General features: G+C 50.1%; 1 protein-coding gene across 1 annotated transcript in view; it reads right to left on the reverse strand.

Moving 5' to 3' along the window:
* LOC140720288 (alpha-2-macroglobulin-like) overlaps positions 1-27532 on the reverse strand; it is a 69187-nt gene extending 41655 nt beyond the window's left edge. The window contains exons 1-7 of the mRNA XM_073035153.1: positions 27382-27532; positions 21908-22091; positions 21533-21701; positions 18745-18797; positions 17737-17757; positions 9016-9181; positions 7446-7530 (exon numbers count right to left, since the gene is read on the reverse strand). Coding sequence (XP_072891254.1) covers positions 7446-7530; positions 9016-9181; positions 17737-17757; positions 18745-18797; positions 21533-21701; positions 21908-22091; positions 27382-27440 — 737 coding nt within the window. The 5' untranslated portion in view covers positions 27441-27532. The remainder of the gene's footprint in view (positions 1-7445; positions 7531-9015; positions 9182-17736; positions 17758-18744; positions 18798-21532; positions 21702-21907; positions 22092-27381) is intronic.
* Positions 27533-27987: the final 455 nt, after the last annotated feature.

Below are 27987 nucleotides of genomic sequence, written 5' to 3' on the forward strand. Positions count from 1 at the left end.
CCATCACACATTTCCGGGGTCAGACAAGAGTTAATCCCACACCGTCCCATCACACACTCCGGGGGTCAGAGAAGAGTTAATCCCACACCGTCCCATCACACATTTCCGGGGTCAGACAAGAGTTAATCCCACACCGTCCCATCACACACTCCGGGGGTCAGATAAGAGTTAATCCCACACCGTCCCATCACACATTTCCTGGAATCAGACAAGAGTTAATCCCACACCGTCCCATCACACACTCCGGGGTCAGACAAGAGTTAATCCCACACCGTCCCATCACACATTTCCGGGGTCAGAGAAGAGTTAATCACACACCGTCCCATCACGCATTTCCGGGGTCAGACAAGTGTTGATCACCCACCGTCCCATCATACATTTCCGGGGTCAGACAAGAGTTAATCCCACACCGTCCCATCATACATTTCCGGGGTCAGACAAGAGTTAATCACACACCGTCCCATCACACATTTCCGGGGTCAGACAAGAGTTAATCCCACACCGTCCCATCACACATTTCCGGGGTCAGAGAAGAGTTAATCACACACCGTCCCATCACGCATTTCCGGGGTCAGACAAGAGTTGATCACCCACCGTCCCATCACGCATTTCCGGGGTCAGAGAAGAGTTAATCACACACCGTCCCATCATACATTTCCGGGGTCAGACAAGAGTTAATCACACACCGTCCCATCACGCATTTCCGGGGTCAGACAAGAGTTAATCCCCACACCGTCGCATCACACATTTCCGGGGTCAGACAAGAGTTAATCCCAAACCGTCCCAACACGGAATCTCGGGCTCAGACACAGGGTAAAGCTATCCCCACACCGTCCCATCACACATTTCCGGGGTCAGAGAAGAGTTAATCACACACCGTCCCAACACACATTTCCGGGGTCAGACAAGTGTTAATCCCACACCGTCCCATCACACATTTCCGGGGTCAGACAAGAGTTAATCCCACACCGTTCCATCACACATTTCCGGGGTCAGACAAGAGTTAATCCCACACCGTCCCATCACACACTCCGGGGGTCAGAGAAGAGTTAATCCCACACCGTCCCATCACACATTTCCGGGGGTCAGAGAAGAGTTAATCCCACACCGTCCCATCACACATTTCCGGGGTCAGACAAGAGTTAATCCCACACCGTCCCATCACACACTCCGGGGGTCAGAGAAGAGTTAATCCCACACCGTCCCATCACACACTCCGGGGGTCAGAGAAGAGTTAATCCCACACCGTCCCAACACACATTTCCGGGGTCAGACAAGTGTTAATCCCACACCGTCCCATCACACATTTCCGGGGTCAGACAAGAGTTAATCCCACACCGTTCCATCACACATTTCCGGGGTCAGACAAGAGTTAATCCCACACCGTCCCATCACACACTCCGGGGGTCAGAGAAGAGTTAATCCCACACCGTCCCATCACACATTTCCGGGGGTCAGAGAAGAGTTAATCCCACACCGTCCCATCACACATTTCCGGGGTCAGACAAGAGTTAATCCCACACCGTCCCATCACACACTCCGGGGGTCAGAGAAGAGTTAATCCCACACCGTCCCATCACACACTCCGGGGGTCAGAGAAGAGTTAATCCCACACCGTCCCATCACACATTTCCGGGGTCAGCCAAGAGTTAATCCCACACCGTCCCATCACACCCTCCGGGGGTCAGAGAAGAGTTAATCCCACACCGTCCCATCACACACTCCGGGGGTCAGAGAGGAGTTAATCCCACACCGTCCCATCACACACTCCGGGGGTCAGAGAAGAGTTAATCCCACACCGTCCCATCACACACTCCGGGAGTCAGAGAAGAGTTAATCCCACACCGTCCCATCACACATTTCCGGGGTCAGACAAGAGTTAATCCCACACCGTCCCATCACGCACTCCGGGGGTCAGACAAGAGTTAATCCCACACCGTCCCATCACGCACTCCGGGGGTTAGACAAGAGTTAATCCCACACCGTCCCATCACACATTTCCGGGGTCAGACAAGAGTTAATCCCACACCGTCCCATCACGCACTCCGGGGGTCAGACAAGAGTTAATCCCACACCGTCCCATCACACATTTCCGGGGTCAGACAAGAGTTAATCCCACACCGTCCAAACACACATTTCCGGGGTCAGACAAGAGTTAATCCCACAGCGTCCCAACACACATTTCCGGGGTCAGACAAGAGTTAATCCCACACCGTCCCATCACACATTTCCTGGGTCAGAGAAGAGTTAATCACACACCGTCCCATCACGCATTTCCGGGGTCAGACAAGAGTTGATCACCCACCGTCCCATCACACATTTCCGGGGTCAGAGAAGAGTTAATCACACACCGTCCCATCTCGCATTTCTGGGGTCAGACAAGAGTTAATCACACACCGTCCCATCACACATTTCTGTGGTCAGACAAGAGTTAATCCCACACCGTCCCATCACACATATCCGGGGGTCAGAGAAGAGTTAATCCCAGACCGTCCCATCACACACTCCGGGGGTCAGAGAAGAGTTAATCCCACACCGTCCCATCACACATTTCCGGGGGTCAGAGAAGAGTTAATCCCACACCGTCCCATCACACACTCCGGGGGTCAGAGAAGAGTTAATCCCACACCGTCCCAACACGGAATCTCGGGCTCAGACACAGGGTAAAGCTATCCCCACACTGTCCCAACACACATTTCCGGGGTCAGACAAGAGTAAATCCCACACCGTCCCAACACACATTTCCGGGGTCAGAAAAGAGTTAATCCCACACCGTCCCAACACACATTTCCGGGGTCAGACAAGAGTTAATCCCACACCGTCCCATCACACATTTCCGGGGTCAGACAAGAGTGAATCCCATACCGTTCCATCACACATTTCCGGGGTCAGAGAAGAGTTAATCCCACACCGTCCCGTCACACACTCTGGGGGTCAGAGAAGAGTTAATCCCACACCGTCCCAACACACATTTCCGGGGTCAGACAAGAGTTAATCCCACACCGTCCCATCACACATTTCCGGGGTCAGACAAGAGTTAATCCCACACCGTCCCAACACACATTTCCGGGGTCAGAGAAGAGTTAATCCCACACCGTCCCAACACACATTTCCGGGGTCAGACAAGAGTTAATCCCACACCGTCCCAACACACATTTCCGGGGTCAGACAAGAGTTAATCCCACACCGTCCCAACACACATTTCCGGGGTCAGACAAGAGTTAATCCCACACCGTCCCATCACACATTTCCGGGGTCAGACAAGAGTTAATCCCACACCGTTCCATCACACATTTCCGGGGTCAGAGAAGAGTTAATCCCACACCGTCTCGTCACACACTCTGGGGGTCAGAGAAGAGTTAATCCCACACCGTCCCATCACACATTTCCGGGGGTCAGAGAAGAGTTAATCCCACACCGTCCCATCACACATTTCCGGGGTCAGACAAGAGTTAATCCCACACCGTCCCATCACACACTCATGGGGTCAGAGAAGAGTTAATCCCACACCGTCCCATCACACACTCCGGGGGTCAGATAAGAGTTAATCCCACACCGTCCCATCACACATTTCCCGGATCAGACAAGAGTTAATCCCACACCGTCCCATCACACACTCCGGGGGTCAGAGAAGAGTTAATCCCACACCGTCCCATCACACACTCCGGGGGTCAGAGAAGAGTTAATCCCACACCGTCCCATCACACACTCCAGTGGTCAGAGAAGAGTTAATCCCACACCGTCCCATCACACACTCCGGGAGTCAGAGAAGAGTTAATCCCACACCGTCCCATCACACATTTCCGGGGTCAGACAAGAGTTAATCCCACACCGTCCCATCACGCACTCCGGGGGTCAGACAAGAGTTAATCCCACACCGTCCCATCACGCACTCCGGGGGTCAGACAAGAGTTAATCCCACACCGTCCCATCACACACTCCGGGAGTCAGAGAAGAGTTAATCCCACACCGTCCCATCACACATTTCCGGGGTCAGACAAGAGTTAATCCCACACCGTCCCATCACGCACTCCGGGGGTCAGACAAGAGTTAATCCCACACCGTCCCATCACGCACTCCGGGGGTCAGACAAGAGTTAATCGCACATCGTCCCATCACGCACTCCGGGGGTCAGACAAGAGTTAATCCCACACCGTCCCATCACATACTCCGGGGTTCAGAGAAGGGTTAATCCCACACCGTCCCATCACACACTCCGGGGGTCAGACAAGAGTTAATCCCACACCGTCCCATCACACATTTCCGGGGTCAGACAAGAGTTAATCCCACACCGTCCCATCACACATTTCCGGGGTCAGACAAGAGTTAATCCCACACCGTCCCATCACACATTTCCGGGGTCAGACAAGAGTCAATCCCACACCGTCCCATCACGCATTTCCGGGGTCAGACAAGAGTTAATCCCACACCGTCCCATCAGACATTTCCGGGTCAGACAAGAGTTAATCCCACACCGTTCCATCACACATTTCCGGGGTCAGACAAGAGTTAATCCCACACCGTCCCATCACACACTCTGGGGGTCAGAGAAGAGTTAATCCCACACCGTCCCATCACACACTCTGGGGGTCAGAGAAGAGTTAATCCCAAACCGTCCCAACACGGAATCTCGGGCTCAGACACAGGGTAAAGCTTTCCCCACACCGTCCAAACACACATTTCCGGGGTTAGACAAGAGTTAATCCCACACCGTCCCATCACACATTTCCGGGGTCAGAGAAGAGTTAATCACACACCGTCCCATCATACATTTCCGGGGTCAGACAAGAGTTAATCCCACACCGTCCCATCACACATTTCCGGGGTATGAGAAGAGTTAATCCCACACCGTCCCATCACACATTTCCGGGGTCAGACAAGAGTTAATCCCACACCGTCCCATCACACATTTCCGGGGTCAGAGAAGAGTTAATCACACACCGTCCCATCACGCATTTCCGGGGTCAGACAAGAGTTGATCACCCACCGTCCCATCACGCATTTCCGGGATCAGACAAGAGTTAATCACACACCGTCCCATCATACATTTCCGGGGTCAGACAAGAGTTAATCACACACCGTCCCATCACGCATTTCCGGGGTCAGACAAGAGTTAATCCCCACACCGTCGCATCACACATTTCCGGGGTCAGACAAGAGTTAATCCCACACCGTCCCATCACACATTTCCGGGGTCAGACAAGAGTTAATCCCAAACCGTCCCAACACGGAATCTCGGGCTCAGACACAAGGTAAAGCTTTCCCCACACCGTCCCATCACACATTTCCGGGGTCAGAGAAGAGTTAATCACACACCGTCCCAACAGACATTTCCGGGGTCAGACAAGAGTTAATCCCACACCGTCCCATCACACATTTCCGGGGTCAGACAAGAGTTAATCCCACACCGTTCCATCACACATTTCCGGGGTCAGACAAGAGTTAATCCCACACCGTCCCATCACACACTCCGGGGGTCAGAGAAGAGTTAATCCCACACCGTCCCATCACACATTTCCAGGGGTCAGAGAAGAGTTAATCCCACACCGTCCCATCACACATTTCCGGGGTCAGACAAGAGTTAATCCCACACCGTCCCATCACACACTCCGGGGGTCAGAGAAGAGTTAATCCCACACCGTCCCATCACACACTCCGGGGGTCAGAGAAGAGTTAATCCCACACCGTCCCATCACACATTTCCGGGGTCAGACAAGAGTTAATCCCACACCGTCCCATCACGCATTTCCGGGGTCAGACAAGAGTTAATCCCACACCGTCCCATCACACATTTCCGGGGTCAGACATGAGTTAATCCCAAACCGTCCCAACACGGAATCTCGGGCTCAGACACAGGGTAAAGCTATCCCCACACCGTCCCAACACACATTTCCGGGGGTCAGAGAAGAGTTAATCCCACACCGTCCCATCACACATTTCCGGGGTCAGACAAGAGTTAATCACACACCGTCCCATCACGCATTTCCGGGGGTCAGACAAGAGTTAATCCCCACACCGTCCCATCACACATTTCCGGGGTCAGAGAAGAGTTAATCACACACCGTCCCATCACGCATTTCCGGGGTCAGACAAGAGTTGATCACACACCGTCCCATCACGCATTTCCGGGGTCAGACAAGAGTTAATCACACACCGTCCCATCACACATTTCCGGGGTCAAAGAAGAGTTAATCCCCACACCGTCCCATCACACATTTCTGGGGTCAGTGAAGAGTTAATCCCCACACCGTCCCATCACACATTTCTGGGGTCAGAGAAGAGTTAATCCCCACACCGTCCCATCACAAATTTCTGGGGTCAGAGAAGAGTTAATCCCCACACCGTCCCATCACACATTTCTGGGGTCAGAGAAGAGTTAATCCCACACTGTCCCAACACGGAATCTCGGGCTCAGACACAGGGTAAAGCTATCCCCACACCGTCCTATCACACATTTCTGGGGTCAGAGAAGAGTTAATCCCCACACCGTCCCATCACACATTTCTGGGGTCAGAGAAGAGTTAATCCCCACACCGTCCCATCACACATTTCTGGGGTCAGAGAAGAGTTAATCCCCACACCGTCCCATCACACATTTCTGGGGTCAGAGAAGAGTTAATCCCCACACCGTCCCATCACACATTTCTGGGGTCAGAGAAGAGTTAATCCCACACCGTCCCATCACACATTTCTGGGGTCAGAGAAGAGTTAATCCCCACACCGTCCCATCACACATTTCTGGGGTCAGAGAAGAGTTAATCCCCACACCGTCCCATCACACATTTCTGGGGTCAGAGAAGAGTTAATCCCACACCGTCCCAACACGGAATCTCGGGCTCAGACACAGGGTAAAGCTATCCCCACACCGTCCCAACACACACTCTCGGGGGCAAATCAGAGTGCATCTCCCTCCGCAACACCCCATCACACATTCCTGGGGTCAGACACAGAATGAAGCTTCCTTCAAACCGTCCCAACACGACAACTTCCCGGTCAGGCACAGAGTGAAACTCACCCAGCAACACCTCATCGCACTCGCCCGGGTTCAGACACAGAGTGAGGCTTCCTCCGCACCGTCCCGCCACACACTCCCGGGGTCAGAACCAGGGTGAAGCTCCCTCCACACCACTCTATCACACTCTCCCGAGCTCAGACACAGAATGAATCTCCCTCCACACCATCTCATCACACTACTCCGGAGTTAGGCAGAGAGTGAAGCTCGCTCCACACCGTCCAATCACACAAGCGCAGCTCAGACACAGAGAGAATCTCTCTCCACATTGCATCTCACCTACACAATGTCAGACATACACACCGTCACTTCACAGGCGCCAGGTGTCAGACATAACAGTGAGACTCTCTCTACGCCGTCCTGTACACATTCCCGGGGGCAGACACGGATTTGACCGGATGTGGCTCCGAGCTGGCGGAAGAATTTCGCTTACCTCCCGCACACTTGGACGTGGATCGTTCTGTCGAGAATCGTGATCAAATTCGGAATATGGAGCGTCACCTCGAATTTCGGGAGAACTGCAGGGCACAGGGACAACCTCGGTGACCTCTCTCTCTCTCCCGCTCACTCTGTCCCAACTCTGTCCCAACCCAATCGAACCATGCTCCCCGCCCCCACACCAAACTCCAGGATCATGGAACATCCTTACTCGACAGTTCATTGATACACAATCACGAATCCACAGTGGAGTGGATATGTACCGGTTTCATCCCCGCCTTTTACGCGATGGTCGTTACAGTTGGTAGTGTTCATAGGGACAAGCTCCCATTACCCATTAAATGCTCCCGATGGCGTGTATCTGAAAGAATCTCGGAGAGACCAAGTCCAACTCCTGGTCTTAGCTGCGGTCGTGCATTGGTTCTATTATGGTTATTATTCTATTCTGGATTTATTGAGTAATCCCGCTGGAAAATGAATCTCAGGATTGCATCTGATGACAGTTATGTACTTTGATAATAAATTGACTTTAAACTTCGAGAGTCAAAGAAGAACGGACAAACAACCAGTGGGCAAAGACAACGAACTGTGCAAATACATAATTAAATAGAAAAAAATGAATATTTAAACAATAGATATAGATGACATGAGATAAAGAGTCCTTGAACGTGCGTCCATGGGTTGAGTGAACATTTCAGTGATGGGGCAAGTGAATTTATCCCCTTAGGTTCAAGAGCCTGATGGTTGAGGGGTAATAACTCTTCCTGACCCAGGTGGTGTGAGTTCTGAGGCTCCTATACCGGCTCCTGATGGCATCAGCAAGAAGACAGCATGGGCTGGGTGGTGGGGATCCCTGATGGTGGAATGGTAATAACTGTTCCTGAACCTGGTGGTGTTCTTGTTCCAAAGAATCATTGAATCACAAATGCATGACGATCCAATAGGGGGAAGAAGGAAGAATGATAAGTTAGGGAGAAAGGGGAAGGAGGACAAGTTGACAGGTGATAGGTGAGACAGGTAACGGGGGAAGGTTGGTGGGGGGAAATTGGGAAATGAAGTGAGAAGTTGGGGGGAGGTGAGAAGTGGAAGAGGTACAGGGCTGAACAAGAATGAATCTGACAGAATTGGACTGTGGGGCAAGGAAGCGCGGGTAGAAGGGACATCAGAGGAAGCTGATGAGCAGATGAGGAGAAAATATGAGAGGAAATGGAGAATGAGAGGAGGGATAGAGTGAGATGTGGGGTTGGATTACCGCAATTTGGAGAAATTGATGTTCATGCTGTCAGGTTGGAGTCTACTTATACGGAACATGAACTGTTGCTCCTCCAACCTAAGAGAGGCTTCATCGCGGCAGAACCATGAACCGACCGAGCTGGAATGGGAATGGCAAATCGTGTCCCCTGCGCTATGCAACTTTAGCAAATTTTCCCTTTGGTTGTGTATGCATTTTCCAGGGGCAATCCCAGTCCCCGTGCCAGGAATGGGTAATGGTCACTTAGCTATCCGAATTTCAAACATTTTGCCCCGGCAGAATTCCAGAGGCTCCTGACCCTGGGTTCACTCACCGTATTCCTCAACTGTGAAGGAGTGCAAGTTCCTCCCTGTGGACTTGATCACCTCGATCTCGTAGTTTCCCATCAGGGGCTCAGGGCTCAGGTTGTATGTCAGGTCCACAATTCCCTGCTTGTGTTCCACGTTCCTCCACTGGCCGATCCGATTCCGCTGAGGGTCCTGGGAGAAGGAATATTTCAGCTCACAACGCACAGTCTCTCGCCAATCCTCTACGCTCTCTCCCTCTTGCTCCCTCTAATACACCCTGTCTGTTCACAATACTATTCACAACAATCAAGGTGAGGCCTCACCAGTGCTTTATAAAGCCTCATTATCATATTCTTGCTCTTGTATTCCAGACTTCTTCAAATGAATGCTAACATTGCATTTGCCTTGCTCACCACCGACTCGGCCTGCAAGTTAATATTCAGGGTGTTCTGCACGAGGACTCCGAAGTCCTACTGCGTTTCAGATTCCTGGAATTTGTTACGTTTAGACAATAGTCCGCGCATTTATTTCTTCTACCAAAGTGCATTACCGTGCATTTTCCAAGTTTCTCGTCCATTCTCCTAATCTAAGTCCTTCTGCATCCTACCTGTTTCCTTAACACAACCTGCCCCTTCAACAGTCTTCCTATTATCTGAAAACTTGGCAACAAAGCCATCTGTTCCATCATATAAGTCATTTATATACATCATGAAAAGAAGTGGTCCCAAAGCCGACCCTACGGAATACCACTAGTCACCGGCAGCCAACCGGAAAAGGATCCTGTTATTCGTTCTCGCTGCCTCCTACCAATCAGTCAATGTTCCAACCGTGTTGGTAACTTTCCTGTAATGCCATGGGCTCTTAACTTGGTAATCAGCCTCATGTGTGGCACCTTGTCAAATCCCTTCTGAAAGGCCAAATATACAACATCCACAGCATCCCCTTTGTATATCCTACTTGAAATATCTTCAGAGTTCCAACAGGCTCGTCGGGCAGAATTTTCCCTGAAGTAAACGATGTTGAACTTTGTACTATCTTGTCCTGTGTCATCAAGTTCTTCATCACCTCATCCTTAACATTTTCCTCTAACATCTTCCCATCCGGAGAGGTCAGGCTAACTGCTCTATAAATTCCTTTCTGCTGCCTTCCTCCTTTCCTAATGATGGAGTGATATTTGAAATTTTCCATTTCTCTGGCACCATACCTGAGTCCAATGATCTTTGGAAGATCATTACAAGTGTCAAAACAATCTCTAACGCTACCTCTTTCAGAACCCTAAGCTGCAGTTCATTTGGTCCGGGTGACCGATGGAACTTTAGGTCTTTTAGCTTTTCGACCACCTTCTCTCTTGTAACCGTAACTGCATCCACTTCTCTTCTTTCACACACAACAACACCAGGCATAGGGTTTATGTCTTCCTCAGTGAAGACTAATATAAAATACCCATTTAGTTCATCAGCAATATCCCTGTCACCCATTATTATTTCTTCCGACTCATTTCCTGGCAGTCCTATACGCACTGTCACTTCTCTTTTATTTGAACATACTTGAAAAAAACTTCCCTAGTCACTTTGATATTATCTGTTAGCTTGCTTTCATATTTCATCTTTCCCCGTCTAATGATTTTTAGTTGCTCTCTGTAGTTTTTTTAAAACTTCCCAATTCTTTATCTTCCCACTAATTTTTGCTTTGTTCTATGCACTTTCTTTTGCTTTTGCAATAACTTCGACATCCCTTGTCAGCCATGTTTGTACTACATTACCATTTGAGTATTTCTTCATCTTTGTAATACTTATGTCCTGTAACTTCCTCATTTTTCCCAGAAACACACGCCATTGATCCTCTGCTGATACCAACTTACTTTAGCCAATCCTCTCTGATACCATTGTAATTTCCCTTACACCACCTACATACTGCTACATCAGACTTTACTTTTTTCCCTATCAAATTTCAATTTGAACTCAATCATATTGTGATCACTTGTTCCTCAGCTCCCTAAAGCTGTACCTTGACCTCCCTCATCGCCTCCAGTTCATTAAATAACACCCAATCCAATATAGCTGATTCCCTAGTAGAATAAACAACAAACTGCTCTAAAAAGCCATCTCTTAGGCATACAACAAACTCACTCTCTTCAGATCCATTGCCAAGCTAATTTCTCCAATCGACCTACATGTTAAAATCTTCCATGACTGCTATAACATTACCCCTTACACTCGCCTTTTCTATATCCTGTTGCAAACTGTGATCCATTGTTGGGAGGCCTGTATATATCTAGCATCAACGTCCTTTTCCCCTTGCAGTTTCTTAACCCACAAGGACTCAGCATCTTCCTGTCCTGTGTCACATCTTTCTACTGATTTCACACCCTCCCACAGCCTACTTTCCTAACCCTCCGATATAACGTGCAACCTTGGACATTCAGCTCCCAACTACGACCATCCTTCAGCCACGATTCAGTGATAGTTACAACATCACACGCGGCGATCTGTAATAGTGCAACAGAATCATGCACCTTATTTCTTATGCTACACGCATTTAAATGCAGCACCTTCAGTGCCGTATTTGGTAACCTTCCTGATTCTGCATCCCTAATGATTTGATACCCAGCCTGTTGGCTGCAACTAAGTCTGATCACCTGCTTGCCCTTCCTGACAGTCTGACTGCACGCTGTCTTTACTTTTTTACCATCTGTCCTATGAGTCCTTGCACTCCGGTTCCCACATCCTCCCTCCCCCCACACCGGCCCGGGCAAATTAGTTTAAACCCTCCCCGAAATCTCTCACAAACTTGTCCGCGAGAATATTAGTTCCTTTCGGGTTCAACTGCAACCCGCCACTTTTGAACCTCCCCCAGAAGAGATCCCAGTGATCCAAGAACCTGAAGCCTTGCCCTCTGTACCAGATTCTCAGCCAAACTGGAAACACTGGAGGCTGTGGTGGAACAAAGATCCCTCCGACAAATCCTGAAAATTATAGACAATGTTGCTATCCTTCTGCGTGCCGCCTTGGCTGAACATGGGAGCGCTTTTAGTAATAGACTAAGACAACTGCGCTGCTCCAAGGAACCCAAATTGAGGACGTTTTGTCCTCAGCCATTAGGCTCTATAATGAGTCAAACTACAGCCAGGAAAGTGATGACCAACACCCTCCCGTTGGACTGTATGGGGTAACTAATATTTTATTCTTTCATACTTCTCTTCTAACGTTTGTACATCTGTGCACTTGTAATGCTACGGTGACACGGTAATTTCCTTTGGGATGAATAAAGTATCTATCTATTTGCCTGTATCTCTCCTTTCTATTCTCTCCCAGCTCTATCAGACTGCCTTACTCTCTCTTTCTCTCGCTTCTCCACCAGATCTGCCTTTCTCTCAATTTAACCTTCCTCTCTCTCCCTTCCGTCCCTCTCTTCCACCTTTCCCTCAGCACTGTCTCTCCCCAATCTTTCTCTCTGCGTGCCTGTCTCTGCATCTATCTCTTTCTTTCTCTTTCCCCCAAACTATCTCTCTCCCTTTCCCCTCTCATACTCTCTCCCTCCCTCCCTGTATCTCTCTCTCTCCTAACCAGCTCTTTTTCTCGCACTTTTTGCCCCTGTCCCTCCCCATTCCACAGTGCCCCCTCCCCACCCACACACAGTTCTGTCTCGTCGCCGCCCCTTCCACTTCACCATGCCGTTTGTACAAGAAAAACAATTCTAGCTAATTTTTCAATGATTTTAAGTTCCCTGGCCCCCACCGCCTTATTTTCACCATGGACGTCTAGTCCCTATATATCTCCACCCCCACCGAGACGGTATCAAAGCTCTTCGCTTCTTTTTGGATTCCAGACCTAACCAATTCCCTTCTACCTACCACCAATCTCCTCCGTCTAGCGGTATTAGATCTGACTCTCAATAATTTCTCCTTTGGCTCCTCCCACTTCCTCCAAACCAAGCGAGTAGCAATGGGCACCCGCATGGGTCCCAGTTGTACCTGCCTTTTCGTTGGCTTTGTGGAACAGTCCATGTTCCAAGTCTATACGGGTATCCGTCCCCCTTTTTTCTTTCGCTACATCGACGAATGCATTGGCGCTGCCTCCTGCACGCATGCTGAGCTCATTGACTTCATTAACTTTGCCTCCAACGTTCACCCTGCCCTCAAATTTACCTGGTCCATTTCCGACACCTCCCTCCACTTTCTTGATCTTTCTGTCTCCATCTCTGGAGACGGCTTATCTACTGATATCTACTTTAAGCCTACAGACTCTCACAGCTACCTGGACTATTCATCTTCCCACACTGTCTCTTGCAAAAAGGCTATCCCCTTCTCACAATTCCTCCGTCTCTGCCGCATCTGCTCTCAGGATGAGGCTTTTCATTCCAGGACGAAGGAGATGTCTTCCTTTTTTAAACAAAGGGGCTTCCCTTCGTCCATCATCAACACCATCAGTTCTCAAACGCATCTCTCCCATTTCCCGCACATCGGCCCTCACCCCATCCGCCCGCCACCCCACTCGGGATAGGGTTCCCCTTGTCCTCACTTACCACCCCACCAGCCTCCAGGTCCAACGTATAATTCTTCATAACTTTCGCCACCTCCAACGGGATCCTACTACCAAGCACATCTTTCCCTTCCACCCTCTTTCTGCTCTCCGCAGGGATCTCTCCCTACGCGACTCCCTTGTCCACACGTCCCCTCCCCCATCCCTTCCCACCGATCTCCCTCCTGGCACTTATCCTTGTAAGCGGAACAAGTGCTACACCTGCCCTTACACTTCCTCCCTCACCACCATTCAAGGCCCCAGACAGTCCTTCCAGGTGAGGCAACACTTCACCTGCGAGTCGGCTGGTGTGGTATACTGCGTCCGGTGCTCCCGGTGTGGCCTTTCATATATTGGTGAGACCCGACGTAGACTGGGAGACCGTTTCGCTGAACACCTACGCTCGGTCCGCCAGAGAAAGCAGGATCTCCCAGTGGCCACACATTTTAATTCCAGGTCCCATTCCCATTCTGATATGTCTATCCATGGCCTCCTCTACTGTCAAAATGAATCCAAACTCAGTTTGGAGGAACAACACCTTATCTACCGGCTGGGTAGCCTCCAACCTGATGGCATGAACATTGACTTCTCTAACTTCCGTTAATACCCCTCCTTCTTACCCCATCCCTGACATATTTAGTTGTTTGCCTGTTCTCCATCTCCCTCTGGTGCTCCCCCTCCCCCTTTCTTTCTCCCGAGGCCTCCCGTCCCATGATCCTTTCCCTTCTCCAGCTCTGTATCACTTTCGCCAATCACCTTTCCAGGTTTTAGCTTCATCCCACCCCCTCCGGTTTTCTCCTATCATTTCGTATTTCCCCCTCTCCCAATACTTTCAAATCTCTTACTATCTTTCCATTCAGTTAGTCCTGAAGAAGGTTCTCGGCCCGAAACGTCGACAGTGCTTCTCCTTACAGATGCTGCCTGGCCTGCTGTGTTCCACCAGCATTTTGTGTGGGTTGTCTGGCTAATTTGATTCAGATTTGGCCTGGACTGGTCCGGGAATGATCCTGATTGGTCTTGGACTTGTGCATGATAGGTGCCGGATTTGTCCTGGATTGTTCCCAGATTTGGGCTCAAATTAGTCCTGGATTGGACACAGACTAGCCCTGGATTTGTTTAGTATTTCTGGGCCGATGTGTCTAGAATAAGCGTCGGTTTGTACCAGCAGCACTTCCACTTCCCAGGCTCTCTCTCAAGGTCAACAAGCTCCTCAGCCCCCTCCCCAAACACCGGTGTTCATGGAAAAGCCCAAAAATCGCTGTACTATTCCAGAGATGGGATTGAATTCACCAGCATAGGCCCGAGCCGCGCCTTGACTTTATACCTGAGCTTCTGGAAATTTCGCTGGCCCCGGGGTCAAATTATAATCTCCGATGAGCGACGGTCGCTCTAATTTTTAATGACTAATATGTGCAGAAATCGTGTGCTGTGCATTTTTCTGCCCAGTAACAACGTTTGCGAATGAACAGCTTCTTCAATAAAAACAGCATAAATAAGCCAGTTCTAAAATCTGCAGATAAATCACCGCAGCCTTCATGTTGTCAACACCGTTCGCGTCAGAATCCGGAAGAGGAATTGTAATTGTGTACACAGTAAAATCGATGAACGGTAACGTTTTCCCGGCGTATATGACGAATGAACTCTTCTCGGGCTTCCAGCCGATTACAAGTATTGATTTTAACTGAGGTTTTGATAACTGAAATTTCCATATTTATCAGGGGCGATGCCTGGGCGTATCTAATCAGGTGGTATTTATGCTCCCATCTTCTGTCCCTCCTGATTGGTTAGTCCTCCTCCAATCAGGTTAACGCTCTCCCAACTTGTTTACTGGTGTAATGGGGTTTCTTCTTTTTTTGTTACTGCGTATGTTAATCAAAATGGCTTCTTTGTTTTGTTAAAAGTAACAATGCTTCTGTGTTATGATAACTGAAGCTTGTTTGGGCTAACATTACTGATAACGAGAATTGTATTCATTTGTTAACCGATTGGGATAGATGTAATTCTCTCCTCTGGGTCTGTAAGCTGTTGTTGGCGGGCTTTTGGGGAGCTGGCGCGAGAGGGTGAGAGAGAGAGAGGACGCGATGCTGTAAACTGGGCGACGGTTTCGAGCGGGGGTCCGAGGCCAGGTTTTTCGGCGAGAAGAAGAGACGAAGACAAACGTTCCTGAGGTGCTTGGTTGATCACTTCGGGTGGTCCTGAGCTACGAGTCGAGGAGGTCTGAGGGGATCGAATGGTGGCCAGAAGACTTCGTTAATTGAGCTCCAACGGTTGTGCACGAAGTGGTTTGGACTTTCATAAGTTTCTGTTCCTTCGTATATACTGTATCGTTATTAATCAATTAGTTCTAGTAAGATCTATAACGTGAACCCATTTAATCGCATATGGTGTACTGTCTGTTATTTGGCGAGGCGGGGACATCACACAGCATCCACCCAAGCTGATTATCGAGTTTGGCGGGGCCGAAGGCTGCTCCCCCTAGACGGAAGCGAGATGAGCGAGCCTGGGGCGTGCCAGGGGCTACACTACTTAGAGCGAGACCTTCGTCTCTGTTAAAATTCTTTCTTTTAGATTTATTTCAATAGCGTCCTTCACCAAGCGATCCCAAAAGCAAATGGTGCAAATGCGATACCAAAAGCGATACCAAAAGCAAATGGTAGTTTCATGCACAGTGGAAACACGCATCAAGGAGCAAAGGAGCTGTGTCCGTTTGCGTTCCCGGAGAAATCGGTGGTAGCAGAACATTGATTTCTCAATGGCCGTAGTATTGATAAACGATTGTGCCGCGCCAATGGGGTTTGAGACCGCATGATGAAGGAACCCATCGAAACAAAACTAGAGCAAAAGAATATTAACAAATACGTGGGTCCCGCGCTGAATAAGAAATGGAACAGGATTGTAAACAAGGTGGGAGAATGCAAACCTGATTGGATGAGGACTAACCAATCAGGAGGGAGGGAAGTCGGGGCATAAATGCCACCATACTGGATATGCCCAGGCATCATCCCTGATGAAAATGGCAGATTTTTCCATCGAAACGTCGGTTATAATCGATACCTGGAAGCCCGAAATTAGGTTATTCATTATTTTTTTAACTATTATTTATTTATTAAATTTTAGAAATTACAGAGAATAAATGTGATGATAAAATAGTGAGAAAAATAATATTGTCCCTCCCCCTCCCCTTAACCCTCCTCCCCCCTTTAACCCTTATCTAAAGAAAGAAAAAAAGGAAAGAAGAGAAAGATTGCCTGGATATCGGAGGATCCCCACATGCTCCATGGAGTTCAAAATAATTTTGATATTTATTTTTACTTTCCCCAATTACTTTATAACTTTATCTTCAAAGGACCTATGTATTTAATCCTATCTTTTGTAAGTATGGGAACCAAATTTTCAAAAATATATCATATTCATTTCTTAGACTATACGTAATTTTTTCAAGTGGAATACAACTATGTATTTCATTATTCCAATGATCCATAGTTAAATATAAATCAGATTTCCAAGTAACTGCGATAACTTTTTTGGCTACTGCCAATGCAATTTTTATAAATTTTTTCTGATACTTATTCAATTTAAGTTTCGGTATTGTCCCTTCAATGTCTCCTAATAAAAATAATAGTGGACTATGTGGGAGTTGTACTCCAGTTATTCATTATTGTATATGATCGTGATATGTACTTAACATGCCAAAGAGGCGGAGGGTGACAACCTTTTATGTGTAGTTTGAATTTCGTTGTGCGCTGGTAGCGAAAGATGTGTTTGCGCAAGTATGCACACACCTTAGAGGCAACATTGACCTAGTGTCAGATTCACTGGCAGAGACCCGAGTCAGGGCCTAACTCATCCCTGAGCACTTGGAGCAGTAGCCCGGCCCTAAGGTTGGAATATAACCTTGGGTAGGATCACATTCGCTAGCATTGGCCTCAATCCTACCCTAATACGGACTGGTGCTCCAGGAACAGTAACTGGGCCCAAGGTCCATGTGTGTTCTAGGCTGGAGTCAGATTCAGCCGGAACCAGGCCCTGATCCGGTCCTAGGCCCCCAGAACGCTCCCTGGACCCAGAGCCCTGTATGATGCCAGTTGGATCACTAGCACAGGCCTGAGCCAGGGCCGTGCCTTATCCTCAGTTACTTGGAATGTTTCATGGGCCCAGAAATATGGAGACACTCCCTGACCTGGTGTAGCGTGAGGCCGAGGCCTGGATCCTGTTGACGGGACTCACCCAGAGCGTTATCAGCGGGTACTGCAGAGAGAAACGGAGAGGCCACATTATGATGGGAGCAATGGAGGGGGGTGGCTGAAGGAGTGGGAGACGGAGGGAAGGCCGAGGGAGAAATGAAGGGAGAGCTGAGAGTGCGGAATGGCGTGGAAAAGGAGATACTTAGGGAAGGACGAGGGGGGAGAGGGGGAGGGAAGCTGAGACACAGAGGGAAGGGTGAGGAGGGGGACGGGAGATTTGGAGGGGGGAGTCTAAGGGAGGGGGGCGACTGATGGAAGGAGGGGTCCGATGGATGGGCTAAAGTGGAGATAGAGGCTGGAGAGACGGAGGGAGTGACGAGGCTGGAGAAGGGGGGGACGGGTTGAGAAAGTGGAGAGTGAAATGGAGGACGGGAAGACCGACAGAGGTGTCAGGGGAGGGGAAGAAGAGGGATGACTGACCCATCCCAGGCGGGATGGACATCACTGAGGTGAGAGCGAAGTAGAAACTGTCAGAGGGAGAGGAAACATTGGGGAAGGAAAGGATGGAGGGCGAGAGGAAGTGAGGGGAAAGGAGGGGAGTGAGCGAAAGGGAAGGGAGAGAGAAGCAGAGAGGGCTATGGGACAAGGAGTGAAGGACAGGATGGAGGGCGAGAGGAAGTGAGGGGAAAGGAGGGGAGTGAGCGAAAGGGAAGGGAGAGAGAAGCAGAGAGGGCTATGTGACAAGGAGTGAAGGACAGGATGGAGGGCGAGAGGAAGTGAGGAGAAAGGAGGGGAGTGAGCGAAAGGGAAGGGAGAGAGAAGCAGAGAGGGCTATGGGACAAGGAGTGAAGGACAGGATGGAGGCGGGGAAAGGCCATTCAGCCCATCGATCTGGTGCAGGTGGCCAAGGCTCCAGTTGTGAAGTGTGGGTGTGGGGAAGAGAAGCTGTGGGGACGGAGTTGAGGGTGAGGGTGAGCTTAGAGGGGGAACGAGCGTCGACGGTGTTCGGTGGGTCGGTGGAACGCAGTGGCTGGGGTCGGCTCTTCCTCACCTTCTCCTCGGCCGGCAAGAAATCCTGGGTCAGAGAGACGACGCGGAACCGCACTGGAAGGCAAAGCGCAGAGTGAGATACCAGACGGAATGACCCCCGACTCCTGACCTTCCCAGAAGGTCATGAACCCATTAACTCCTCTACCACCCTCCTAACACACACACATGCCGAGAGCGGCGGGGGGCGTGGTCAAACACCTTCTCACCTTTCACCTCCTGAGACCTAAGGTCAATTCCTCGGAGACAGGAGGCCGGAAGGGAGGAGCACTCCGGCTGTCCTCTGCTCCTACTTTGCCCCAGTGTTAATCTCGGTCAGAGGGTCACAAAGCATGGAAACTGCCCTTTGGCCGAAGATCACACTGCGAATCCCCACCCCCACATTGAGCTGGTCCTCTCTGCTCCCCCGTCCATCCCGTATCGCTCTAATCCCTTACTTTCCAACTTTACTCATACCTTCGACCAGTAACCATTAGGCAAGGGGTCCGTAGACACCAGGTTGGGAATCCCTGCTCCGATCCATTCCTCTCCGTGTCCGAGTTCGAGTGCTGTTTATGTACCAGCCTCAATCACTTCCTCTGGCAGTTCGTTCCACAGACGGACCACCATATCCATCTAACTTTTCCTATCCATGTCCCTATCCAGTGTGGTGTTAATGTACCAGCCTCAATCACTTCCTCTGGCAGCTCGTTCCACAGACGGACCACCATATCCATCTAACGTTTCCTATCCAGTGTGGTGTTAATGTACCAGCCTCTACCACTTCCTCTTGCACATCGTTCCACATACAGAGCACCCTCTGAAAGAACATATTGCGCCTTGGGTCACCAATAATTTGAGTTCATGGTTTAAGGGTAAAAGATACTGTTCATATTCTATACCTTCACAGTATGGTCCAGGTCAATTCTGACCCGGCCCCTGAATGCCCTCATAAATAACAAAGTTTGACCAGAGGTACTTGAAATGCCGTCAGCCTCTTCCCCAGTACCATTGTTACCGTGATACAGCCTGCGACAGATCTATTTAGAATGTGTATCTGACATTAATAAATGGGTGATTAATCCTTAATTAATGTTTCTGAGATCTAAAATCCATTTCAATAGATACGGGTGAAAATTAACCCGGAGCAGCCAAAATGTACAAAAATTTGTAGCATCTGTACAAAAGTATATAATTTTTTAATATTTTCATTTTTGAGCATTTTGGGTCACTTGAGGAAAAGTCATCAGATTTCGGCTAAAAATAGCGTTTAGGGTGTTTTTTACTGCTGTCAAATGTCAAAACGGGTCAAATTTGACCCGAACAGTATGTGAGGGTTAAAGGGGGGAACTCTCCACTCAGAGGGTGGAACGAGCTGCCAGCCCAAGTGGTAGATGACACTTCGATTTCAATATTTAAGAGGAGTTTGGGTTGGTACATGGATGGGACTGTTATGGAGGGCTAGGATCTAACTCCAGGGTGACGGGACGAGGCAGATTAATAGTTCGGCACAACTAGGGGGTGAAGAGACTGTTTCTTATGACCTGTCCCTTATAACGCAATCCCTCGAGTCCCGGCAACATCCTCATAAATCTCCCTATGCACTCGTTTCAGCTCAATGGCATCTTTCCACAGCAGGGCGACCAAATCCGAACACCGTACTCCAAGTGCGGCCTCGCCGACCTCTTGTACAACTGCAACGTGACTCCTGACTCCTGTACTCAAAGCCTTGTCGAGGTCCCTTCTTTCGCATCAGGTTCCTGGGAACGGATATCCTAAAGGAATTGAGGTCGTTGGCTCCAGTGGGAATGTAGAAGATTTCTGGGACATTGTTCCAAGAATCTTCTCATCGTTCCACTATCCTTATTGAACCCTTGACCTCCTGATGATTACGATGCTGATTACCATCATCAACCCATTACCACGTTGAGGATGGAGATCCAAGATTGAGACCCAGACAAGATGTGGGACCTGGAAGGGGAGGCTTGTCAACGGCAGCGTCCAACTCTCGTCCCTCCACACAAGAGAAGTGAGGAGACCGAGAGGGGCTGGTGGTGTACAGTGACAGATCAACAGCAGTACCAAGGGCTGATGGTGGACTATGGGAATGTTTGGGTAGGGTGAGTTTGGAGGAGAGGGAATGAACAATCTTCGGGCCTGTTTCGACCTACGTGGTGTCGAGATACTCCACGGTTTTTGTTACTCCTCACACCTATGACCTGCAGATGAGGAGGGGAACTGAGACAGATATGGAGTGCATAGATTATCTCCACCCAGAGAAGTGGGGAGAGTCTCCTCACACCTGTGATTGGAGAGAGAAGATAATGAAGAAGTGGAGTGCATGGACTAACCCCCACCCAGGGTTATTTTTAACTCCGTATTTTAGATGCGGGAGATGAAAATGCGGCGGATGTGGAATGCAGGGACTAACCTCAAACAGGGCAATGGGAATCGTTCCCTTACCACCCTGAACAGCAGATTGGGTGGAGGGGAAGGTGGCGGATGTAGAGTGCCTGAACTAACCACACTCAGGAAAGTGGGGAGTGTTACCTCACCACCCTCCCCCTTACAATCCTGACCTGTAGATGAGGGAAGAGGATATTGTGGCCGACGTGGATTGCGTGGATAATCCACACCCAGGGAAGTGGGGAGTGTTCCCTCACACTCCCGATCAGTAGATCGGAGGACAGAACCATGTGGCAGATGTGGACTACCTGGATTATCGCTATCTGGGGAGCCTCCCAGTGCAGTACTGATAAACCTGCCCGTCGGCAGAAGGCTCACCTGGGAGGGGCCTGTGCTTCGCCACTCACCTGCCTGGCCAGGTTTGTACACGGGCTTGTCCGTCTGTACGAACGTCAAGGAATGCAGTTTCCTCAGGAGAACCTTCCTGGTGACATTGATTGCCTCTGTCTGGCCGGATCCAATAACGGTGATGGTGGCCACTGAATTATATTCATCCTGCAGTTCAATGTCCGGCACCTGGGCACAGAACAATTGAAGGTCACATGAAGGATGATGGGAACTGTATCAACACGGCACATTGACACGGTGTAGATCTGTCCTAAGAAACGGCCGGTACACTTCAGCCCAAAAGCAGTGGTGAGGGACGAGGTGAGAGTGAGGACCAAGTTTGTCCCGAGTTCGTGGCATCCTCTCCACCGATAACACCCCATCCCTCCACTTACCGTGAACTCCATACACCCTTGGTGCCCCACGCCCGCCGTGTCCTTGTCCAGGAGGGTGGCGTTGATGGAGGCATAGTGAAGAGTCACCCGGAGCGATCCGCTCCCTGTCCCCGTGGGCTGGATCACGCAAACCTTCTCCTGGGTCCCGATCTGTATCTCCGACGGGATCAGCACCAGAACATCCCTGGAAAAGGAGGGAGATCGCTCAGAAATACTTGGGTCTGTCACTCACGATGAAAACCCTGCAGACGGATATACCCGCCGGACTGTGGGACACCTCATTCCCCAGAGTGTGACCGCCTGCTTCTCGCACTGTGAGACAGCCTGTTTGTCGGAATGTGAGACCTCATGCTCCATGTACGAGGAACAGGGCGTCTCCAAGTCTGTGGGAATTCTTGTTCCTGGGAATGACTCGGACTCGAGGCAGTGTGTGTCTTTGAGCGAGGCACTAACCACACACTGCTCCTGCATGTTTATAGCGCAGTGGCGGCGGTTGGTGCCGTATGGACAAAGCAAGACAAGACTGTGCGACCTAAGGTGCCCCACTACCTATAACTTGTTCAACATGGCGTGCGTCTCTAACAGCCTCTGACAACCAAGCCCAGCTCTTAGCCCGGGGAAACTGTTTCTACTGACAAGAGAAGGGGCAAAGGCGAACCACTGACGCCTCAAAACCAGTTGCTTCCGGTAGGCTCGGCCCAGCAGCCCTGGACGGCAGCTCGCCTGGGAGAAGGAAAACACTGATTTTAAAGCTCCGCTGCCTTCCGGCCATTCCCACCCCTGGGAAAGGCTTCGGAAGTAAACCCCGAGAAAGAAATCCGGAGCCGGGGTCCCTGAGCCAGAGTAATGTTATTTACAACTCTGCGACGACACTGGTGCCAAGTTGTATCGGCACTTGCCCCTATGAGTGACGTAGAGAGGGGGAGAGGGGCAGACGGTTTTTCAAATCTTCCCGGCTTGTGCCCTGCAGAGGACACTGTCCACCGGTGGCACAAACCCATGATCTCCTCGGATCGACGCCTGCCTGCGATGATGAAACCTCCTGTTCCCCAGACTGACAGACCGTCGTCTCTCTCTCCGCCTCACTCACCCCAACTACCCCTTTCTCTACACTCTCTCACTCGCCTACCCCACCCCATCTACCCTGTCTGTTCCTTCTCTCCCCCCCCCCCCCCCCGCCCTCACTCTCTTTCCCCATTCAGCTTTCTTTCTGGGTCTTTCTTCCTTTCTTTGGGTCCTGACGAAGGGTCTCGGCCCGAAACGTTGACTGTTCGTTTCCACGGATGCTGCCCGACCTGCTGAGTTGCTCCAGTGTGAAGTGCGTGTTGATTTGACCCCAGCATCTGCAGTGTACTTTGTGTCAGCTTTCTCTCTTCCTCGCCTGCTTCTCTTCCTCCTTCGCTTTCTTTCTCTTCCCATCTCACCCTCTATCTCTACCTCGTTTCACCCCCTCCCACTCTCTCATATATCTCCCCATCCTTTCCTCCTCTGTCGTCTCACCCCCCTCTTCCTCGTTCGCTCCCTCCCCTTCGCTCAACCCCTCCCTCTCACCTCTCTCCCCGCCCACTCGCTCTCCCGCTCTCTCCAGTCTCCGTCGACCCCTTCACCCCTCTTTCTCCCCGAACTCCCCATCACTCACCCACTCTCCCCTTTCTCTCACCTCTCTCTCTATCCCATCTCACCTCCCCCTCTCTCTTCCTCTTTTCCCCCTTTCCCTTCTCCGCCTCTCTCCATGGTCCCCTTTCTCTCACCATCTATCTTTCCTCCACTCTCCCACTCCATCCCTCCCTCTCATTTTCTGTCTACCATTTTACATTTGTCTTTGCCTTTGTCCCCTTTAGCCCACTCTCTACCTTCCTCCCAATTTTCCCCTTTCTCACCACGTCTCACCTCCCTCTCCACGCTCTCGTTACCCATCACCCTTCTCTCTCTTTGTCTGTTCCTCTTATTCCCTCACTCTCTCACCCTCTATCTCACTCCTCATTTTCGCTTCCCTCTTTGCACCGCTCTCACCCTCTCCCGCTACCTACCCACTCTCACCCTCTCTCTATCTCTCCTCACTGGCTCCCCTTCTCTTCCCTTTCTCCCTCCCCTTCTGTCCCTACATTTCTCCTCTTCTCCCACTCTCCTACTCTCACATCCTCTTTGCCTCCCTCCTCACTCTCCCTCATTCCCCCCAGCTCCCCCTCTTACACCTTCCCACTCTCATTCCCCCACTCAATCTCTTCCCTCTCCCATCTATCAAGCAACTCTCACCCTCCCTTCCCACTCTCTCCTCACCTTTCATTCCCGCGCTCGGCTGTCTGTCTCTGTCTCCCCATCTCGCTCTCCCCTCTCTATGCCCCTCTCTCTCCCCCTCCCACGTCTCTCCATCGCTTCCTTTTCCCCTCTCCCTCTCTCTCTCACACATTCCATGCACTTTCATCCTCTCGCTCTCCATACCTCTCTCCCCATCTCTCAGCTCCTATCTCTCTCCCTCTCGACACCACTTCAATTACTCTCTCCTCTCCTTCCTCTCTCCCCTCGCTTTCCCTACTTTTTCCCACTCTCACTATTTTTCTCTTCCTCTTCCGTTACTCTCTTTCTCCTTCACTCTCTCGCCCTCCAACTCCTACCTCACACTATCTCCCCCTCCCACCCAGCTCCCTCTCCCCCTCTCCAGCTTCCTTCCCTCTCTCCCCCCCCCCCCCCGTATCCCCTTTCTCTTTCTTTCCCCGTCTGCTTTCTGCGCATCCTCTCACGCTCCTCTCTATCCTGACTATCTTCCTCTTCTTTCCCCGGACTCCTGCTGACCCTCGTATTTTTTCTCTCTTCCTTTCCTTTCTTCTCTTCCTCTCTCTCACGTTCTAACTCTCCTTCAATCTCCTTCTCTTCCTCTCTCACACTCTATATCTCCCTCCTCGTTCACTTTCCCTCTCTCCCCTCTCATCCCTTCTCTCTACAACCTCCACCTTTCTCTCTCCCCTTCTCTCCCCAACGCTCTCCCACATCTCTCTCCCCCTCCTCCTCTCGCGCCTTCTCGCCCACTTCTCGCCCATCACTGACTCGTGCCTGAACGAAGGCCATCGTTGGAAGCTTAACTTCAAAGGATATATTTTGTTTCAAAAGAACATTCGGGAAGGCCCTGGCGGTGTTGTAGCTCTGTTAGTAAGAGATGGAATTGCATCTTTATAAAGAGGTGAAATGTTGTCAGAGGGTGTTGATGAATCTCTGTGAGTGAAGTTAAGAAATTGCAAGGGTAAAAAAAAACATTATTGGAATGACATATAGCCTTTAAAATAGGAGACAAGATCTGGGGTTGAGGTTGCAAAGTGAGCTAGAAAAAGCATGTAATCCGGGTAACAACGCAATTTTAATGCGGGGCTTTAATATGCCAGCGGATTGGAATTTCAGGTTGTTGTCGCATCGCAAGGGAAGACATTTATGGAATGGATTTGAGATGGCTTTTTAGGGCAGCTTGTGCTTGAGCCTACTCGGTGAAAGGCCATCTTAGTTGTGTAATAATCCACATCTTATTGAGCTGAATGTAAAGGAACCCTGAGGGGACAGTGATCACAATATAATTGAATTCATACCGCAACTCAAGGGGAGAAGTAAAAGTCACATGCGTCACTACTGCAATGGAATAAAGGGAATTACAGAGGGGTGTGAGTGGAGTTTACCCAGGTGGATTGGAGAAGGGTACTGGTGGGGATGACTGCAAAGCAGAAATAGCTGGTGTCTGGGAATAGTTCACAATGCATAGATGGATATGTCCCACAGAACAAGTTCTCAGATGACAGGGGTAGGCAACCGTGACTGACAAGGGAAACTAATGGCTGCGTAAAATCCAAGGAATGGGCATATCAGTTAACAACATTGAGTGGGAAGATGGATGATTGGGAAGTTTTTAAAATCCAACAAAAGGCAACTAAAAATGAGACTAAAACAAAAAAAAACTAAAAGGTAAAAGATGAAATATGAGGGCAATCTAGCCAATTAATATGGAGTAGGATACTATTTTTTATTTATTTATACAAAGAATAAAATGGACTTGAGAGTTGATATTGAACAACTGGAAAATGATGCTCGAGAGTTAGTAATGGGGGAACAAAGAAAGGACAGATGAACTTAATGCATAATTTGCATCTGTCTTCCTTGTGGAATACACCAGGAATGGCAAAGGTCCGTGAGAGTCAGGGAGCTGGAGTGAGTGCTGTTGTTGTTACAAGGGAAAAAGCGGCAAAGCAAACTCAGACTACATCCAGAGTCCTAGGAGAGGATATTGACGAGATACCGGATGCATTGTTCATGAACTTTCAAGAATCACTCAACGCTGGCATGGTGCCAGAGGACTGGAAAATCGCAAATGTCACTTCACCCTTTAAGAAAGGAGGGAAGCAAAATAAGGAAATTGTCGGCCTGTTAGTCTAACCACAGTCGTAGGCGTTTGTCGAGGGAGTATCTGGTAGGGTGAACAAAGGAGGAGTAGGGGATATTCGAACTTGGATGTTCATAAGACATTTGATAAGGTGTCACAGATGAGACTGCTAACAAGATAAAATCCAATGGCGTTACAGGAAAGAAATTGACATGTACAGAGGAACGGCTGACAGACAGGAGTCAGGAACTGGATATATAAGGGGCCTTTTCTGTCTGCCTGCCAGTGTCTAATGGTGATACTCAGGGGTCAGTGTCGACGATTTACCTTTCCTTGTCTGCACATCTTTCGCACCCGCTCTTGTCTCTCTCTCCCACCCTCCCCATCTCCTCTCCACTCCTACCACATGCTTCTCCTTACTTTCGCTTTTCACCTCTCTCACCGACTTCCCCTCTCTCTTTCCCAACTCCCTCTCCGTCACTTTCTCTCCCTACTCTCTGACACCAGACTAACTTCTTTGTCCCCCTTGCCCACTCTCTCCCCCTCTCACCCACTCTCACACCACCCTCTCTCTCACTCTCCCAACTCTCTGCCCTTCTCTGTGCTCTCTCTTCCCGTCTTTCTCAGCCCTGTCTTCCATCTTCTACCCCTCCTCTCTCAATGTCCTCTCTACTCCCTCGCTCCGCCCTCTCTCGTCTCTCCCCACTCTCTCCCCTCCCTCTCCCAGTCGTCTCCCCTCACTTCCCCTTCTCCCCCTCTCTCCATCTTTCCGCCCTCTCTCCATCTCGCTGCGCTCTCCTTTCCCGTCTCTCTCTCTCCCCTTTCTCTCCTATCTGTCCTCTCTCACTCTCTCACACTCTCTCTCTCCCTCTCTCACCCCCTCTCTCCCCCCTTTCTCTCCTATCTGTCCTCTTTCTCTCGCTCTCTGTCTGTCTGCATGTCTCTCTCTCTCTCTCTCTCTCTCTCCTCTCTCTCTCTCTCTCTCTCTCTCTCCTCTCTCTCTCTCTCTCTCTCTCTCTCTCTCTCTCTCTCTCTCTCTCTCTCTCTCTCTCTCGCTCTCTGTCTGTCTGTATGTCTCTCTCTCTCTCTCGCTCTCTGTCCCTCCAGTACTCACGGGAACGCATCCCCCAGTGCCGGCACCATCAAGAAGACGAAAATCGAGGCCAGCACCATGCCCGCACTCTGTCCCGAGACACGTCCACGGAGTGACCGTCTGTCTCCTGCTCTCTCAATTAAATCCGGTACAGGAGGTCGCAGGATTTCATCACCACCTTCGCGGTAAACATGTTTACCCAGAACAAACAGAGTGGGTGGAAAGATACAGAGGGGAGGGGTGGAGAGAGCAGTGGAGAGAGAGTGTATGTGGGCGATAGAGATTGTGTGCGGGCAAGAGAGAGGGGGTGCGAGGGTATGTGCATGTGCGAGAGAGATTGTGGTGGAAAGAGAGCGAGAGAGTGTAGGAGAGAGTGGAAAATTGAGCGAGAGGCTGAGGGGTGAGAGACTGGAGAGGGGATAGAGCGAGACAGAGACAGAGGGAGAGATTTAGCGTGAGAGGGAAGGTCGGAATGCAAGTCGGAGGGGGCATGTAGTGGAGGGGCATGGAGAGGGAAAGACTGAGAAAAAGAAAAGAGGCTGAGAGGAGGAGAGAGATAATAGAGAGAGGGCGGACAAAGAGGGAGAGGGGCCGAGGCAGAGAGAGAAGATACAGAGGGAGAGAGGG

The sequence above is a fragment of the Hemitrygon akajei genome, unplaced genomic scaffold (assembly GCF_048418815.1).
Source record: "Hemitrygon akajei unplaced genomic scaffold, sHemAka1.3 Scf000039, whole genome shotgun sequence".
Lineage (NCBI taxonomy): Eukaryota > Metazoa > Chordata > Chondrichthyes > Myliobatiformes > Dasyatidae > Hemitrygon > Hemitrygon akajei.